The following is a 19,798-nucleotide window of genomic DNA, read 5'->3' as shown; positions in this document are numbered from 1 at the left end:
GTGCTGGCAGCATGGAACCTGCTTGGTATTTTTTCTCTCTTCGTCTCTCCCTCTCTCTCTCTGTCCCTTCACTGCTCCCTCTATCACCATCTCAAAATAAATAAACATTAAAAACAAACAAAAAACTGAGTAACCTTTCTAAAGAGCAAGTTGGCAATGTATCAGTATTTTTTTTTTAAATGTATCAGTATTTTAAAGGTGCATACTCTGCTTTAGCAATTCCACTTCTAGGTTTGTATTCTTTTTTTATTATTATTTATTTAAAAGTTTTTATTTTAATATTTGATTGATGCAGGGCTCAATCCCATGAACTGTGAAATCATGACCCGAGCTGAAATCAAGAGTCAGATGCTTGGGGCACCTGGGTGGCTAAGTCAGTTAAGCATCTGACTCGTGGTTTCAGCTCAGGTCATGAGCTTGTGGTTTGTGAGTTTGAGGCCCACATCAGGCTCCGTGTTGACAGTGTGGAGCCTGCTTGGGATTCTCTCTCTCTCTCTCTCTCTCTCTCTCTCTCTCTCTCTCTCCCTGCTCCTCCCCTGCTCATGCTCTCTGTTTCTCTCTCTCAAAATAAACTTAAAAAAAAAAGAGTTGGATGTTTAACCAACTGAGGCAGCCAGACACCTCTAGGCATGTATTCTTTTTAAAAAAATTTATTTACTTATTTATTTTTTAACATTTATTTATTATTGAAAGACAGAGAGACACAGAGAGTGAGCAGGGGAGGGGTAGAGAGAGGGGGAGACACAGAATCTGAAGTAGGCTCCAGGCTCTGAGCTGTCAGCACAGAACCCGACATGGGGCTCCAACTCACAAACTGCGAGATCATGACCTGAGCCAAAGTCAGTCGCTCAACCAACTGAGCCACCCAGGTGCCCCTAAAAAAAATTTTTTTTAAATGTTTATTTATTTCTGAGAGAGAAAGGGAGACAGCACACAAGCGGGGGAGGTGAAGACAGATTGGGAGGCACAGAATCCAAAGCAGGCTCCAGGCTCTGAGCTGTCAGCACAGAGCCCAACACGGGGCTTGAACTCAGGAACCATGAGATCATGACCTGAGCCGGTCCATCACTTAACCAACTGAGCCACCTAACGTGTCCCTCTAGGCATGTATTCTATGGAAATTATCAAATAGGTGTACAAAGTGTACTAAGTGTACACACATATGTGTATGTGTGTAAGAAGGGTCATCAGAGAGTTCTGTATAATAAGGAAACATTGAAAACAATCTACATGCCGACCACCATGGCATTGTTTTAACAGACTACACACAACTAAAAAACTGAAGTACAGCTACATGTGTTGATATAGAAAGATGTCCACGATATATTATTAGGTTAAAAAAAATGCAGTTTAAAAACAATTTATACAGTATGATTCTATTTTTAAAGCTAAAAATACACATACACATGTATTTAGGTATCTACATATGCAATAGAAAAGCAAAAGACTGGAAGGGTATATTTCCAACTATTAAGAGTGGTATTATTTCTGGAAGGTGAGATTTATGACCAAGATTTTACTTTCTGAAGTTAAGGCACAGAAGAGTTAACTTGCAGAGTCCATATTCTTTCTATTATACCATGTTTAATCTTGAAAATTAAGAAAAAAGACTTGACCCAGAAAACTATTACTTGGGAATTATCATAATCTAACCACTGAAATCAATTGATACAAGTTAACTTACTCTTGGGAGCCATTTTTTGACCACAGTTAAGTAAAATCTCTCCTTCAGAGAGGGGTCTATCTAAAGTCTCAGTTTCAGTGACAGTAATACTCAAGCTGCTCTCAGTTGTTGATGAATCAGAAGCTGGCATCTGTATGAGGGAAGGGACATTGGTGGCAGCAGAAAGTGCCATAAAAGGAACTGGAGGTTCTGGAGGTGCAGGCTGAGCAGGGAAATCCACACTCTCAGGTTCTTCATCCTTGGCCACAGACATTACACTAAGAAGAAAAAGACATATTGTGAACTTATTAGGTCACTGAAAGCCTATATTAATTTTTATATAAAAAACAGATTCAAAGAGCTCCTTTAGCAAAGTATTTCTATAACCTGCACTACTGTAATTACCAAGATTTATTTTTCCAAAATTGTTTTCATGCTTTAATCATAGGCCATCTTGAAAGTTGTACCATCTCTACAACAAATTTACAAGGTGATATAAAAGTTAACTGGTCATTGTAAATGAAGATTCATTCACTTTGGGGAGAAATCATTTTCTATTTTACTAACAATATTATAACAATATATACCTTTAATCTGTTTCATAAAAAGATCTTTTAAAATGATAATTGAAGGTATAAATAAATTTGGTGAATTTTTTAAAAACTTGAAGTTTATGAAACTTCTTTCTACTAAAGTATAAAGTAGCTTATGGTTTATAAAACTTCATTTATCATTTCTGATGTTTTTAATGGGTCACATATGTCAACTTAAGATGAAATGCAGTTACTGAAAGTAAATATGTTATCATTTACATAGCTCTTGGGTGAAGTTCTTCTTGAAGAGAGTTAGGATTCTCTTCTTCCAGGGGCAGGTCTCCATCACTCCATGGCTTAGGACGCCCTGGGCCTGAGATCTTCAATTTCTCAATGGAAATCTCTGACAAAGTTGGGGTAAGAGCTGCTGCAGGAGGAGGTGTAGTAGCAGGAGTAACTGTTGGAGTATTAACAAGTGTGATGGCAGACATAACATTTCCTAAAGATATTTTGTTTAAAGAGAAAGGAAAAGATAAAAGTCAATAAACACTCCATAGGAAGGCAAGATACGTTGTTTCAGGAATCTCTTAATATTTTGGCATACAAATAATGGTGATAATAATTAATAATAATAATAATGGCTAATAATGGGGAAATTCCCAGGTTTATTTAGTAAAGGATAAGAAAACAATCTTGAAAAGATATCACTTTTAATACTACCATGAACTTAAAAGCAGTATAAGTGTGCATTAGATCACATACTCTTTTTTTTAATAGTTTTTTGGTTTTTTTTTTTTTTTTAGGTAATTTCTTTGCCCAACATGGGGCTCAAACTCACGACCCTGAGATCAAGAGTTGCATGCTCTACTGACTGAGCCAGCCAGGTACCACTAGGAAATTAAGAAACCAATTTCCTTGTCTCTTTACAAGAAAAAATGATTTACTAAAACCTAGTAAACAGTAGGTATGTACATATTAATCCATAAAACATAAAATAAACCATGAAATCTTATTTAGTAGTTATTAGATTAAAACTAAGTTATAGAAATAAGGTTTCTACCTTTTTCAGCAAATATTTCTTTCACAGGAATAGCTAAATCATGATCTGAATCATAGGGAGAAGAATCTGGAGTTTTTACCAACACACTCTCCTTAGGAGGTGATGAAGGTGAACGAGGAGGAGTTGGTTGTGGGGTAGGCACTGGGGTACACACTCTTGCCTAAAATAAAACAAGACAAATGGTGCTTATTATCACCCATATAAAGGTAATGTAAAACAATGAAATAAGCTCATTTAGAGATTTAACAGAATTTAAATGGAGGGGAAGAAATGGAGCCCTAACTTCCCTGGCTCTTGAACTTCCTCTAGCTGCTAAGTTTCAAGACTAGCCTGCAGAAAGCTTCAGGCCATTAAAATAGCTCTGACTCTGAAGTAGGCCCCAAAGAAATCAGAAGCTCGCTCTTCTAATATTGATAGGAAGACACAGCTGAATATACAGCTGAAGATCAAATGCAAACACAAGCTGGGTAGGCCATGTAACAGAAAGGAAGCATTTTAACTGACAAGATATCAAGAGCAGCTTTTTAGCACAAAAGATTACAGCCTGTAAAAAGCAATGGAAGGATAAAAAAAAAAGTAGGGGGGTTGAAATGAAGACAATATGGAGATAGAAATACTGGGGAAGAAAAAAGTAAACACTTTAAAATTGATTTGTTAAATGTGTAATCATTCAAATGGGTCAGAATTCAAAAAGGTACACAAGGAAGATAATGACTATTAAATCTCCTTTCCTAGCCATGTCCCGTCCACCTAGTTCCCTTCCCCTGAGTCATCAAACATAATCTTGACTTAACTCATGTCTACAGATTATCGACAGAACAATTTCCTAAAAGTGGGACTGCTGTTTAAAGGGTTAACTGCATTTTTTATTTGAATACATATTGCCAAATTTCCCTCTACAGGGTTATGTTATTGTACACTAATCACAAGAAGATATGAGAATTCCCATTTCCTCAAAGTTTTCTGCACAATGGCATTATCAAACTTTTAGAGTTTTACCAATCTAATCAGTAAAAATGAGGTTTCAGTGATTTTTTTCTTATTACCAATGATATTGACCACCTTTTTATATGCATATGGGCCATTTGTATTTCTTTTCTGTGTGTGAACTATCTAGACATGTCTTTTACCTATTTTTTAATACACTGTCTTTTTCTCCTCGTTCTAAAACATCCTTATATAGGAGGGTAATTAGCCTTTATTCTGTACTCTGAGTTGAAAATTGATATACAATTTAGAAACCATGAAGTGTATTAAAAATTCTACAGCACTGCTTAATAATTAGCATATTCTCAACTCTTATTTTTAAATGAAAGAAATACACTGTTTTTTTTTCTTCTTGGCTGCATAAAACTACAGCAACAAATGCACTGTTTTCAAATATAATGCCACTTGACCATCATCATGAGAGGATCTGAAGGTATTCTACTAGTATTAGTAATGGATAATGATGATAAACAGTTATTGAGTACCAAATTCTAGACACAAGATTAAGCTATTTTCATTCATCATCTCACTATATCTTCCACAAAATCTTGGCTAAAAAGATAATAGTATGATAAAGATACAAGTCTCTCCAAATAAAACCAATCAAAACTGGATCAATTCCCATAAAAATACCAACAAAACCTTTTAAAAGCTAAATTTTAATGTATATTTGGAAGATCAAAAGGCCAAGAAAAGCCATGACAATTCTGAAGATAATGAACAATATGGCAGTGGTGGAAGGGAGCCTGCCCTCCTAGATAGTAAAAAGATTTCTGATAAAGTCTTGGTCATTTGAACTCTATGCATTTTCTCTATTATACTTGAGACTAAAGTAACAGAGCTGAGGGTTCAAATTCAGATCTTCCCAGCACCAAAGTCCATGCTCTTAACAACTGTATATACTGCCTATTTATACTGATTTTTCTACATTTTCTCATTCAATCACCCTCATGAGAGTATATGCAGCATACGGGCAGAAAGCAAACCAGTGTAATTAGTACAGAGAAAACCATAACCCCAACAACATCTGCACTGCTTGCATTACCAATGAACTAAGAAAGCGCAAACCCAAAGTATGTACCTAATCTCGTGCATAATCACATCACATCAATTACATTATACCATCTCCATAAAATTCAAATATGTAACTTTATGCTGTTTTTTTCAAGTTTATTTTAAGAGAGAGAGAGCATGTGCATGTGTGTATGCAAGGGAGAGGCAGAGAGAGAGGGAAAGAAAGAGAATCTCAAGGAGGCTTTGCACTGTCAGTACAGAGCCCGACTCAAGGCTTGAACTCCCAAACCACAGATCGTGACCTGAGCCGAAATCAAGAGTCAGACCCTTAATTGACTGAGCCACCCAGGCGCCCCTGTAACTTCATGTTTATACCTCAAATGACTTAGTTTAAATGTTTCACCTATATAAAATGATGCCCTCATGATCTGTGAAATCAGAATTGACTACAAAGTTTTAAACAGCTGATAGTAGTATAGAGTCCATATATATATAACATGTATAATTCCATGTTGCTATAATAGATTAGAAACTAACACAGTATGGCTGATGAAACAAACAACAACAAAAGAACATTAACTATATTTTATTTTAAAGATTAAAAATATCAGTTTATATAATAACCAAAAGCAACATGTGACCATTGGCTATATCTTGAATCAAAAAAAAAAAAATCCTGGGGCGCCTGGGTGGCGCAGTCGGTTAAGCGTCCGACTTCAGCCAGGTCACGATCTCGCGGTCTGTGAGTTCGAGCCCTGCGTCAGGCTCTGGGCTGATGGCTCAGAGCCTGGAGCCTGTTTCCGATTCTGTGTCTCCCTCTCTCTCTGCCCCTCCCCCGTTCATGCTCTGTCTCTGTCCCAAAAATAAATAAATGTTGAAAAAAAAATTAAAAAAAAAAATCCTATAAAGGTTATTTTGGAACAATAGGGAGATTTGAATATGGACTCTAAATTACATAGTATTAACATATCAATGTTACATTTCTTCAGGAGTATGATGATGGCATTTTGATTATGTAATAAAGTATCTTCTTTTTGAGATATTGCTGATGATCAGAAGTAAAGTGTCATGATACCTGCAACTTTCAAATGATTTTTAAAGAGTATGTAACATATAAAGATAGATAAAACATGTCAAAAAGTTATCAATCGGGAGCTCTTGGGTCGCTCAGTCGGTTAAGCGTCCAACCCTTGATTTCAGCTCAGGTCATGATCTCATGGTTTGTGCGTTTGAGCCCCACATCTGTGCTGTCAGTACAGAGCCTGCTTGGGATTCTCTTTCTCTGCCCCTCCTTGGCTTGCTCTCTTTCTCTCAAAATAAAAAAAAAGTTATCAACTGGTAACTACTAGGTAGAAAGTATACAGATTTTCATTGTATCATACTTTCAACTTTTCTATAGATTTCAAAGTTTTTAAAATAAAATGCTGGGGAAAATATTACTATAATACCATAGCAACAACAAAAAATCAATCTCCACCACAAACTATAATCTTATTACAACACCTAATTTACAATTTGTCCACGGTATTTTTTTTAATGTTTATTTACTTACTTATTTTTGAGAGAGAGAGCGTGAGCGAGCAAGCAGGGGAGGGGGAGAGAAAGAGGGAGACAGAGAATCCCAAGCAGGCTTTGTGCTGTCAGTGCAGAGCCCAACACAGGGCTCAAAGTCACGAACCATGAGATCACAACCTGAGCTGAAATCAAGAGTCAAGATCCTCAACCAACTGAGCCACACGGGCACTCCCATCTTACTGGTTTTTAAGAGACGTATCAAAAATTCCCCAGGACTCCAAGTCATGAAAGGAAAGTCACTCCTACCGGCAAGTATGTGTTGCTTGTTGAAACATCTCCAGAAACACTTGGGGCAGCAGGCCCTTGCTTTTTTGCTTCTCTATCACCCAGCATGACAGCAATGGTCTCAGCAAGAGCTTCGTTCACAAAATGGCTAATCATGTCTGAATTCACAGGAACCCCAGCATCAACAAAAAGCTGGAGGACACCATTGCTTGTTCCTTCCACTAAAAAAAAAAAAAAAAAGAAAAAGAATTTCAAAATAAGCATGTAAGAAACATACCTGCAATCCAAATCTTAATTCTTAAAATTTTAGAGATGCACACTGGGTGTTATATATAAATGATGAATTCTACTTCTGAAACCAATATTATACTGTATGTTAACTAAAATTTAAATTAAAAAAATTAGAGATACAAACATCTGTGTTTAAGGGGGTAGGAGGAAGAATAAAAATGAAAATACAAAATTATTTATTACAAAAGAGAATAAGATGACAACTTACATAATGAACATCCTTTCTAAACAAATCAAAAAGAGTGAGGAAAACACCCAGGTGGAAACTTTACTCGCATGGCCTCTTCCCTACCACTTCAGAATTTAGTGATGGAAAGGATTTGCAGTCACTTAAATGTTCTCATCTGAAAACAACTCACATTTATTTCCAAGAGTAGGGTAACAGGAAACCCTATGACAGATCTTGGCCAAAATACAAAGACACAATGACTTTGGGGGATTTTAGAGAAACAGTAGCTGCTTTATAAATATGAAAACAAACCTTCCTTCTTTATAGTTTCAGATACATCAGTTACCAGCACTACAGACTAAACCTACTCAAACTTGTGTAGTGGTTTACATGCTTGATATCAGAAGCTATATAGGTAGGTATATTAATATTCCAAATAGGTAATACTTTTCATTTGTAAAAATGTTCATAAAATGCAGTAAAAAACTTCCTTAACAGACTTTACTAGATTTAAAGTGGGTATATTTCTAAAGCTCTGTGTAGAGAACATGTAAACAATGATCTATACAATTTGATGGAGATGTCATCTCTCCAAAGAGAACTTCTTAATTAGTACAACTAAGGCAGCAATATCCAGAATTCCCTAAAAAGTGAGTACAGGTGTTTTAGGATCATTTGTTGAGGGATAACTAACAGCAATTTACTCTATAGTTACCATATTAAAGATTATCAAATTTCAAATTTATATTTGGCAGTATATGTAGATATATCTTTTCAGTTCTCATAATTTATTGTTTTAGCATGACCAGAAATCAGAACATCTCTGTTATAAAAGCCAAAAGCCCTACCCAGACGTAGGCAAAACAAAAACAAACACACATGCTTTTAAATAGAAGACAGTAGGATCTAAAAATCCAGTTTGGAAATTTTAAGATTTTCATCCAGGAAAACAAATTTCCTGGATAACTTTGTTGGTCATTTTTTTTCTTCCTTCCAAAAAGTGATGAAAGAAAACCTGGGGTGGTAGCAGTGGAGGAAGCATTCAAATTATACTAAACAGGAAGAATTAGCCAAATGCAACAATCAGTTGTGTGGAGTGAAGTTAGAAAATTCTGTATTAATGTAAACAGAAACAAAGAGCGGGTCGGGTTAGAAAAATGAGATACATTTGGGATACGTCAAGTTTGAGATGCCAGTGGAGCATCAAGTAGAATATTCATCAACAAACCAAACTGCAAGCTCACAGCCTAGATGTGTGGCTTAGGAGTCATCAACTGACCAAGGGTAACAAATGGCAAAAAGAGACTGAAAAAAAAAAAAAAACCACACAGAAAAGAAAGAAGACACAGCACAGAAACTTAGGGAAAATTTTTATTCAAGTAACAGGAAGAAAAAGATGAGGAATAAAGTCCTAGAGAAATTAAAAAGGTGGGAGGAACAAGAACAGAATAGATTCTAAGAAACCAAAACGAGGAGGACATTTTAAGAATTAGAGGTGGTCGAGAGTGCTCATGCTAGAGCCACGTAGGAAGATAAGAATTTGGAAAAAAAGGTTATTCTTAACAATCAAATTCTGTGAGAGAGGAGTTTCATTAGGGGAAGGGCAGAAAGCTCTGTAAGGACTAAAGACAAAGTGGCAGTGAGAAAGTAAAAGCTGTAAATATGGACTCAAGTCTAGGATTTAGACAGTTAAAAGATAGTCTAGTCTATGGAGGAAGAAAAGTAGGTAATTCTGGATGGGAGAGAAGAGGGAAAAAAAGAGGTAATAATACATAGGAATGTTTAAAAAAGAAGAACAACAAAGTTGGAGAATTTACACAATCCAATTTCAAGACTTGTTTTTAAATTACAATGGGCACTGTTGGGATGAGCACTGGGTGTTGTATGGAAACAAATTTGACAAGAAATTTCATATTAATAAAAAAATAATAAATTACAATAATGTGTATTATTGACATAAAAATAGACTTGCATATCAAGGGACAGAATAGAAAGCCTAGAAACAGATTCATACATATTTAGCCAACAGATTTTCAGCAAAAGTGTCAAGGCAATTCATCAGGGAAAGGATAATCTTTTCAACAAATAATGCTAGTAACATTAGACTTCCATATGCTGGAAAAAAAAATCTTTGTTTATGGTATAAAGTAGGGATCAAAATTAACTAAAATGTACCATAGAACTAAACGTATAGTCTGAAGCCATACATCTTCTGAAAGAAAAGATAGGAGAGAAAAGCTTACTGATCTTGAGAAAGATTCATAAGTAATACACCAAAAAAACCACAAACTATAAAAGGAAAGTTGATAAATTAAAATTCATCAAAATTAACCTTTTGGTTTTCAAAAGATAATGTTGAGAAAACAAAAAGGCAAGATAAACTAGGAGAACGTATTTGCAAAATATATCCAACAAAGGACTTGTATCCAGAACAAATAAAGAACTTCTACAACTCACTAACAGGAAGAACACAAAACTCAATTTAAAAATGGGCAAAAGATTTAAAAAGACATTTCACCCAAGTGAGTATAGACATGGCAAATGAGCACATGAAACAATGTACATCATCAGTCATTAGGGAAATGCGCATAAAAATCACAATGAGCTATCTCTACATACTTACAGAATGTCCATAATTAAAAACACTAACGAGACCCAGTGGTGGTGAGGATGTGGAGTGAGTGGAGTGCTGAAACACTGCTGGTTGGGAATGCAAACTAAAACACCCTCTCTAAAGACATTTAGTAGTTTCTTACAAAGTTATCTATTTGCCATATGATCAGGGGAAATTAAAAGATGTATCTAAAAAATATGCTTGGAAATATCCACATCAGAGCTTTATTTATAATAGTCCCAAACTAAAAGACTACAAATTTCCATCAACTGGTAAACTGATTAACAAATTATGTTACAGCCATATAATGTAGTATTACTACATACATAAAATGTGATTGTCAAGCATGATGCTAAATAAGGGCAGACACAAAAGACAACCTACTGTATGTTAACATACATATAAAAACCTAGAAAAGGCAAAAATACAGTAATAGAAGGCAGATCAGTGGTTGTTAGGGCCCAGGAGGCATGGAAAGGAGTTAGGAATGGACTATAAAGTGGCAACGAGGGAACTTTTTGGAATGATGTGTTTTTCTACATCATGATTATGTGGCTAATGTACAGTAGTGTTCTTTTATCAAAACTCATCAAACTGTACACTCAGAATTGGTGAATTTTATGGCAAGTAAACTATACCTCAAAAAAGCTGATAGAAAACGAGGCAGAAGATCAGGGGAAGAAGGGGAGGAGGAAAAGGAAGAAGGAAGGGAAGAAGACAGAAGAAAAGGAAGAGGAAGGAGAATACGAAGAAGAGAATGATATAGGTTCCATAAAGAAAGAGGCTTGTTTATCCATTTAGTGAATACCTAAAGTCTTATTAGGTGTCAGTCAGAGGCTAGGCACTAAAGGAGAAACATCGGTAATCCTGAGTAATTAATAGTCTAGTAAGTGAGGCAGATATGTACACCAATCATAATCCAATCTGATAATTCCATAACAAAGATATATACAAAGTGCTATGGGAAATAACAGAGAGATTTGGGGTGGGAGGGATGGAGGGGTGGAACAATAATAATAATAATAATCTGAATGCTGCAGTATGAAATAAGGGGATGAGAGAACCTCCACTACAGAGAACAGGGAAGGGATTATCAGAAGGAAGAGCTTATCTTTTGTCAGCTGAAGACTACTTGACCTCTAAGATACATAAATCCACGACTTGAAGGTTTTATCCTTTAATAACAAAAAAATTTAAAAGATTCCATTTCACTTACCTATGTCAGAAGTCAATGGTTCACTTGCCTCACTGACTGAAGCACTGACATTAGCTATGGACTGTTGTTGGATTGGAAAGAGCCCAGAGATAATTCTTGACATTATTTCTTGTTCTACCCTGGGGGATAAAAGTTGAGGATTCCTAAATTTGATTGAAATGTATGAAGTGTTAGAAATACCACCCTTAAAAATAAACTTTACCCATGGACACTAACATTTACATATGAAAGTAGTGATTCTGAAAGTTGAATCTGGAGAGAAGAAATAAATCAAATATGTCTCCTAGCAAAATAAACCACATGAAACAGAATCTCCATGTGGGAGATAGCTTTAAATTTGATTTAATGAACTTTCAGATTACTCTAATGAAAAGTTTAACAGACCTCCTAAAGTCATAATAAAGTTTAGGTCAAGAATTATCTGACATATCCTGTACCTAAAATGTTGGGTTCCCTACTTGGAAAGCACCCATATAAAACCACACAAGATAAGAATTAGAAAAGAAGCCCAGCTGCCCCCTCTTCAAAGAAATAAATATATAGACTGTGATATAGGTCATTTTCCTCTTTAAAAGTTAAGATTTATTTCCAAGATCACTTTTAGGAAGTAGAGAAAGAAGAGGAGGAAAAAGAAGGGGAACACAAGGATACTGCTTCTGTACATTTCTTTAGAGCAGCCAAGAGGCTGATATAAACTATTATTAAAGAAGTAATAGATATTCATTGTAGATAAATTAGAATATATGTAAAAGTTAAAAAAATAGATAAGGCTCACACATAATCTCAGATTCAGGGACAAACACAACTAAGAATTTGGCATACTGTTTTTCAAATTTTTTCCTATGCACATTTATTTTTGAGGGAAGTCTTGTAATTATTAATATTTTTCAACATCACTAAATATTCTTGATTAATATCTTTCAATTTCATTAAATATTCTTCTAAATTTAATCTTGATAGCTATTACTATTCAGGTGTTTATTCCATAACTTCTTTAAGGTTTCTCACAGGTAAAAACAGGATAAAAATAGAGTTCCTAAGTTTACAGAAGTAACAAGCAGAATAATGCCTTGTTTATAGTAAACACTGTAGGTGCTAAGTAGTGTATGGTCTAGTAGCAGAACCATAATTACATCCTTAGGATAAATTTCTGGCAGTGAATCACTGGATTAAAGAATATGTACAGAGGCACCTGGCTCATTTGGTGGAGCATGTAACTCTTAATCTTGGGGCTGTACATTGGAGCCCACACTGAGTATAAAGATTATACTTTTTAAAAAATCTTAAAAAAGAAAAAAGAATATGTACATTTTGAAGGCTTTTGTTACTTAACAATAGCCTCTTTTGCCATAATAGAAAGCCAAAACATAAATATTCAAGAAAAGAAACAATGCCTTCAACAACTAGTTAAAACCCTCACATCACATCAAAGAGTTTACAGTAACTGTAGCAAAGGAAAGTTTAATAAACAAAAGAAAACAAGGAAGATTTCCAGCCAAAACTTAATACTTTATATTTCCTACTACGATTCTGTTCACACCAACACTACTGTAAACTCACCACTGAATTAAGCTATTTTCCAATGTTTCTTTTCTCTGAATTACTTTATCCAGAATATCAGTAGTGGGCTGAACAGTAGAAACAACTGGCGGAAAAGGAGGACCATTGTATTTTGTAGAAACAACTTTAACACTTCTGTTAAACTCCAGAATTGGTTCAGAGTATTCTGGAATTTCATCGGGTTTTTCCTCTTCCTGGTAATAATAATAATAAAAATAAAACTTATAATATTTCTGTATCTGTTTAACATTTACTGGTGACAAGTACAGACAGGGAACTGAGGTCAGTGAATTAACCAACACTTCTACATTAATCAACCGCATTTCTAATTAGGTGGTATCATATTATTTATGATATATACACATTTGTCATACAGATCAAATTGAAGACCCTAATTATACAATTATTTTAAAACCGAATGTTCATTTTAAGCAGTCATAAAACAAATTAGATAACATGGTTATTCCTGCATAAAACACTTCAAAATTTCCCTCTAGAAATTTATTAATTTATTATCATAATAAAACTGATGTTTCCAAATATAACTGCTTCTTCTTTCTGAAACTAAAATTTACATTTACATATGTAGGTAGGTTATCTTACACATTATTTGTACCATCACATCATGATCAAAGGACTCACTTCTGAAATTTTTAAAATTTTCATTATGAAAATATCGTATATGCTTAAAAGTACACAAAATAGTGCTTGTACACTGTATCTGTTATGTATAAATTACACATATCCCATTTATCTGTTCCCCAGCTTTAACAATTATCAACTCAGCTAAATTGTGTGATCTATACTCTCCATCTTCTTTACCCTTCACATAAAATTTTGAAATAAATCATAGATATTTTACCTGTAAATAATATGAGTATCAAAAAAATTAGGACTCTAAAAATTCTAACTAGGGGCGCCTAGATGGCTCAGTCGGTTAAGCATCCAACTTAGGCTCAGGTCACGATCTCACAGCTTATGGATTCTATCCCCATGTCGATATTAAAAAAAATTTTTTTTAAAGAATATTAAGAGGGGGCACCTGGGTGGCGCAGTCGGTTAAGCGTCCGACTTCAGCCAGGTCACGATCTCGCGGTCCGTGAGTTCGAGCCCTGCGTCAGGCTCTGGGCTGATGGCTCAGAGCCTGGAGCCTGTTTCCAATTCTGTGTCTCCCTCTCTCTCTGACCCTCCCCCGTTCATGCTCTGTCTCTGTCCCAAAAATAAATAAACGCTGAAAAAAAAAATTAAAAAAAAAAAAAAAAGAATATTAAGAGACCTGCAATGTATTAAAGTTTTTTGTTCCCTGGTATGTCTTCTCATGTGAACACCACATGAGTGTTTCAAAGACAAGAATCTTATTTATCTTTATATGTCTAAGGCCTAGCAAAGACATTTGACAACTATTTTTTTCAATGTACAAGTGAAAGGAATAGTTTTAGAAATAGCAAATGGTTTGGAGTTCAAAGACAAGTGTTCCTACCTCGGCTTTGCCACTTAGTAGTTGTGGGCTTCATTTCCTGATGGAGGATATTTATTGAGTTACAATCTTTATTTAGTTATTTTGTTTGTTTATTTTTTAATGTTTATTTGTTTTTGAGAAAGAAAGCACGAGTGGGGGAGCGGCAGAGAGAGGGAAACACAGAACCCAAAGCAGCTCCAGGCTCTGAGCTGTCAGCACAGAGCCCAAGGTGGGGCTCCAACCCAATTTTGATCAGCTGTCCAAAGATAAGGCTGGGAAACTAACACAGATCATCCAGCAGAAGGACGTGTAGATACAAGCTCTTCACGCTAGAATTCTAGCATTGGCTTAACCAACTGAGCCACCCAGATGCCCCATGATCTCTTAATATTCTAAAACAGGGTTTGATTTAATGATGAACAAAACTGGTCTTAGTTCTGAAAGTTCTGAAAGAAATATGAACAAATGTCTTTAAATTCTATTGACATATTATTATTCAAGCAGGTTCTATGATCTTTTCCCATCCATCATAGTTCACTTCCTCCTATTTTTCCCTTTCTACTATTTTACCATTTCTATCATTTCTATAACTCTTCCTGTTATACAGGCTCTTCTCTTGGATTTTAGACCCCTCACAACTTTTTCCCTCAATATGAACTAACTGGTGACCTTGCCAATAATCCAGAAATCAAACAGATAAATGTAACAGAATAAAGAAAGGACAGATTGGAGGGAGGGAAGCCAAAGGAAATGGAATGGAGGAAGAAAACAGGAAGCAACAGAGATGAGATATAGATGGGAAATAGCTGATAATCATTAAGTTTCCTTGAGGCAGCTAGGTGATCTAGATGAAGAGAACACTGTACTATACAATAATAACCATAATTTTAAAGTAACATATATTTATCTAAAAAGTAAAGGGAAGTTTCTCAAAGCATTGTAACATAATATTGATGGTCAAAATATACTCAAACCATCAGGAACACGGCAAGGATGTGTCCTCTCACCAGTCCTTTTCAACATTGTACTAAGTCCTTGCTAACACAAATAGACAATAAAAGGAAATAAAAGGTATTGGGAAGGAAGAAATAAAACGATCTTTGTTTACAAAGGAAATGATTGTCTATGCAGACATTCTATTGTCTACATAGACATGTCTATATAGATTAATCTATTTAGAACTAGAAGAAAAAACAACTCCTGGAACTAATTATTGATTATAACAAGTTTGCAGGATACAAGGTCAACATAAAAATATCAATCATTGTCCTATATGCCAACAATGAACAAGTGGAATCTGAAATTAAAAACAAATACCATTTACATAAGCATCCAAAAAAAAAAAAAAAAGAAATACTTTAGAATAAATCTAACAAAACATGTACAAGAACTATTTGAGGGAAAGTACAAAATTCTAATGAAGGAAATCAAAGAAGAACTAAATCAATAAAGAGATATTATACTATGTTCTTAGATAGGAAGACTCAATATTGTCAGGATGTCAGTTATTCCCAACTTGATCTATATATTCAAAGCAATGCCAATAAAAATCTCAACAAGCTATTATGTGGTTATCAACTGACTCCAAAATTTATATGGAGGGGCAACAGAACTAGAATAGCCAACACAATATTGAAGGAGAAGAATAAACTTGGAGGACTGACACTATTCAACTTTAAGATTTACTATAAATCAATAGTAATCAGGACAATGTGGTATTGATGAAAGAACAGTCAAAGAGAAGAATGGAACAGAATAGAGAGCCCAAAAATAGAACCACATAAGTATAGTCAACCAATCTTTGACAAAGGAGCAAAGGCAATACAATGGAGCAAGGATAGTCTTTTCAACAAATAATACTGAACAACTGGACACCTACAGGGAAAAATAAATGAATATAGACACAGACTTTATACCTTCCACAAAAATTAACTCAAAATGGATCCTAGACTAATTGTAAAACACAAAACTATAAAAGTCCTAGAAGAGAACATAGGAGAAAAATGAGATAACTGCGGGTATAGCAATGACTTTTTAGATATGCCACCAAAGGGATGATCCATGAAAGAAAAAATCAGCTGGACTTCATTCAAATTAAAAACTTCTGCTCTCTGAAAGACAACATCAAGAGAATAAGAAGACAAACTGCAAACTAGGAGAAAATATTTGCCAAAGGACAAATCTGATAAAGAACTCTTATTCAAAATATACAAAGAACTCTTAAAACTCAACAATAAGAAAACAACCCAATTTTGAAAATAGCACTCATCAAAGAAGATATGCAGATGGCAAATAAGCATATGAAAAGGTGCTCCACATCATATGTCATCAGAGAATACAAATTAAAACCACAATGAAATACCACTACATAAAATCTGGCCAAAATCCAGAATACTGACAGCATCAAATGCTGACAAGGATGTGCAGGTGCTGGTACAGGAAAATGGTACAGCTACTTTGGCAAACAGTTTAGTGGCTTCTTATAAATCTGAACATACTTTTACCATACAATCCAGCAATCATCCTCCCTAATATTTACCCAAAGGAGTTGAAAACTTATGTCCACACAAAAATCTGCACACAGATGTTTACAGCAGCTTTATGCATAACTGCCAAAACTTAGAAGCAACCAAGATGTCCTTTAGTAGGTGAATAGGTAAATAAATGTGATATATACAAACAATGGAATATTATTCAGAACTAAAAAGAAATAAGCTACTAAGTCATGAAAACATGGAGGAAGCTTACATGCATATTACCAAGTAAAAGAGGACAATCTAAAAAGGCTACACACCATATGATTCTAAGTATATGACATTCTGGGAAAGGCAAAACTATGGAGACAGTAAAAAGATCAGTGGCTGCCAAGGATTGGACATGAGTCAGGAAGGAAGGAACAGGTAGAACACAAAGGATTTTAGGGCAGTGAAAATACTCTGTATGATACTATAATGACAGATACATTTGTTCAAGCCCATGAATATACATACATCATCAAGAGTAAACTCTAGGGTAAACTATGGACTTTGAGTGATTAAGATGTGTCAATGTAGGTTCATCAATTTTAACAAATGCTCCACTCTAGTGGGGGATGTTAATAGCAGGGGAGTCTATGCATGTGTGGGGGTAGAAGGTATATGGGAAATCTCTGTACTTCCCTCTTATTTTTGCAGTTTTAGTGAACCTAAAACTGCCCTAAAAAATAATAATAATAAAGCCTTTAAAGAAAAGATAATCATGTAAAAGAATGCTGGTAGAAAAATAATTTCTCGTGGTTTCTAAGCTTTGTTACCTGTATGATATCAATTACTTCATCAAAGGTCGTTCCTGGAAACTTCACCTCTTCTTCATCTACCTTCATAAATTCTGAATTCTAAGAAAACATTTTTGAAAAGATTTTGTTGTGCTTAATATCTTTTTAATTCATGTATAATTTATCATATTTCTACCCACAATATAAATTTGTCATTTCATGGTCCTATTTTGAAATTTTAATATCCTGTTTAGAATTGATTTCATTAAGTAAATGAAATTCAAGATAGTCCTCAAGCCATCATTTCATCTCAATAGCTATCAAAAATTAAATATAAGTTTCTGTCAATGACTCCACCAACAATGCAATTTAAGTCAATTGATAAAGTTCATAGGATTGTAATTTCTCTCCTAGAGTTAAACAAAGTGTTTATATGTTAGATATATAAGTACACATATATACACATTCACAAAAAGACAGATACAGAATCAAATAAATTAGAAAGATAGTTATTTTACAAATTTAGCCTCTAGGCTTCACTTGATATAATCCAGTCCCCAAAACCATATTAGCTCCTTCCTGAGAACAGAATGATAAACAGTCCAAAAAATTATTTGTAATCATATGTTTTAATAAACATCTGGTGAAAAAAATCACTGATGAAAAAATTCAATTAGGCATAATTGCCATTTAGGGTCAGTTCTACTTTACTATTTCAGATCATGAAAAATTGTTGGCGTTCTCCCTCTCCTTAAAATTGTATCCTTGATGACATTTGCTTACAAGAGATGAAAGCTGGGGGAAATTACAGTATTATTTCACTGTATAGTAAAGTTAGAGCTTCATTATTCAATAGCAAATAAATACTAGGGAGAAATGCCAATTTTTGCATCGTATCAATACTATATTGAAAAAGCAACATCCCAAATCATGAACTCCAAACGTGACTATGAATTCACATTCAGGAACCTATAATTTAATTCCTTGTTTAAATCAAGTTTCTTCTCCAAAGAGATAGAAATCCTCTATTCATATATGAGAGTCTTACAACTTAAGTTACACATAAAAAGTTACACTAAGGATTATCACTTTCACAGTGTTTATAAACACAAGGATCTTAAAACCAACTTCCTTTTTCAAATTCATCAGCAATTCCAGATTAATTTTGAATCCTTTCCTTAAAACCAAAATTATTATAATAGATTATAATTATAATGGGAGACTTTTCATGGAATAATATTAAACTCCATAGTCAGATATTACTCAAAACTATAAGATAAATTTCTGAATACCTGTATCCAGGTTTTCAGAGGAGGACGTGCTTCTTTGGGACTAGTCAGAGATGAGTCGACATCAGCACTACCATTCGAAATGCTATCAATATCCACATTGGGTAACACCTGAAACGGAACATAACATCCAGTTTATCATTTTGACTCAAATATTTGTCAATCTATACATTAATAACATATACTTTTTATTGTGAAGTCAATGCATGACAAATTTTTTGAGTTAGGAAAGCATATTTTACAAAATTTAGAAAATAAAGGGGAACACACAAAATCCTACTATCTTTATTTTTTTAATGTTTATTTTTGAGAGAGAGAGAGAGCAAGCAGGAAAGGGGCAGAGAGAGAGGGAAACAGAGAATCCCAAGCAGGCTCCATGCTGTCAGTGCAGAGCTTGACATGGGGCTTGGACCCATGACTGTAAGATTACGACCTGAGCTGAAATCAAGAGTCAGATGTTTAACCGACTGAGCCACCCAGGCACCTTCAAAATCCTAACACCTTAAATTATTTTCACTCTTCCTTTTATCTTTTTACTATGTACTCATGTATGGCTAAAATCTAACACAGTTTCATTTCTTTTTTTTTTTTTAATGTTTGTTTATTTTTGAGAGAGAGGGAAAGAGCACAAGCAGGGGAGGGGCAGAGAGAGAGGGGGACAGAGGATCTGAAGCCGGCTCTATGCTGACAGCAGAGAGCCCAATGTAGAGCTCAAATTCATGAACCGTGAAATAATGACCTGAGCCAAAAGTTGGGACACTTAACCAACTGAGCCATCCAGGTGTCCCCAAAATAATTACATTTCTGATTTCTCATTGTAATTAAAATCATAAGCACCTTTCTTGATTCCGTAGAATCTTCATAATTATATATTTTTTAAGTTCATTTAT

The 19,798-nt window shown here is 34.7% G+C and overlaps 1 protein-coding gene across 13 annotated transcripts in view; it reads right to left on the bottom strand.

Moving 5' to 3' along the window:
- KIAA0586 (protein TALPID3) overlaps positions 1-19,798 on the bottom strand; it is a 114,050-nt gene that overhangs the window by 54,504 nt on the left and 39,748 nt on the right. For all 13 annotated transcript variants that reach the window (XM_045059977.1, XM_045059973.1, XM_045059976.1 and 10 more), the window contains 8 exons: positions 18,912-19,019; positions 17,659-17,739; positions 12,908-13,101; positions 11,348-11,466; positions 7,079-7,278; positions 3,257-3,416; positions 2,476-2,695; positions 1,685-1,941 (listed from right to left, as the gene is read on the bottom strand). In XM_045059977.1, coding sequence (XP_044915912.1) covers positions 1,685-1,941; positions 2,476-2,695; positions 3,257-3,416; positions 7,079-7,278; positions 11,348-11,466; positions 12,908-13,101; positions 17,659-17,739; positions 18,912-19,019 — 1,339 coding nt within the window. The remainder of the gene's footprint in view (positions 1-1,684; positions 1,942-2,475; positions 2,696-3,256; positions 3,417-7,078; positions 7,279-11,347; positions 11,467-12,907; positions 13,102-17,658; positions 17,740-18,911; positions 19,020-19,798) is intronic.

The sequence above is a fragment of the Felis catus genome, chromosome B3 (genome assembly GCF_018350175.1).
Source record: "Felis catus isolate Fca126 chromosome B3, F.catus_Fca126_mat1.0, whole genome shotgun sequence".
NCBI lineage: Eukaryota > Metazoa > Chordata > Mammalia > Carnivora > Felidae > Felis > Felis catus.
Note: the sequence above shows the minus strand (reverse complement) of the source record. Positions and strands in the feature narration are given on the sequence as shown.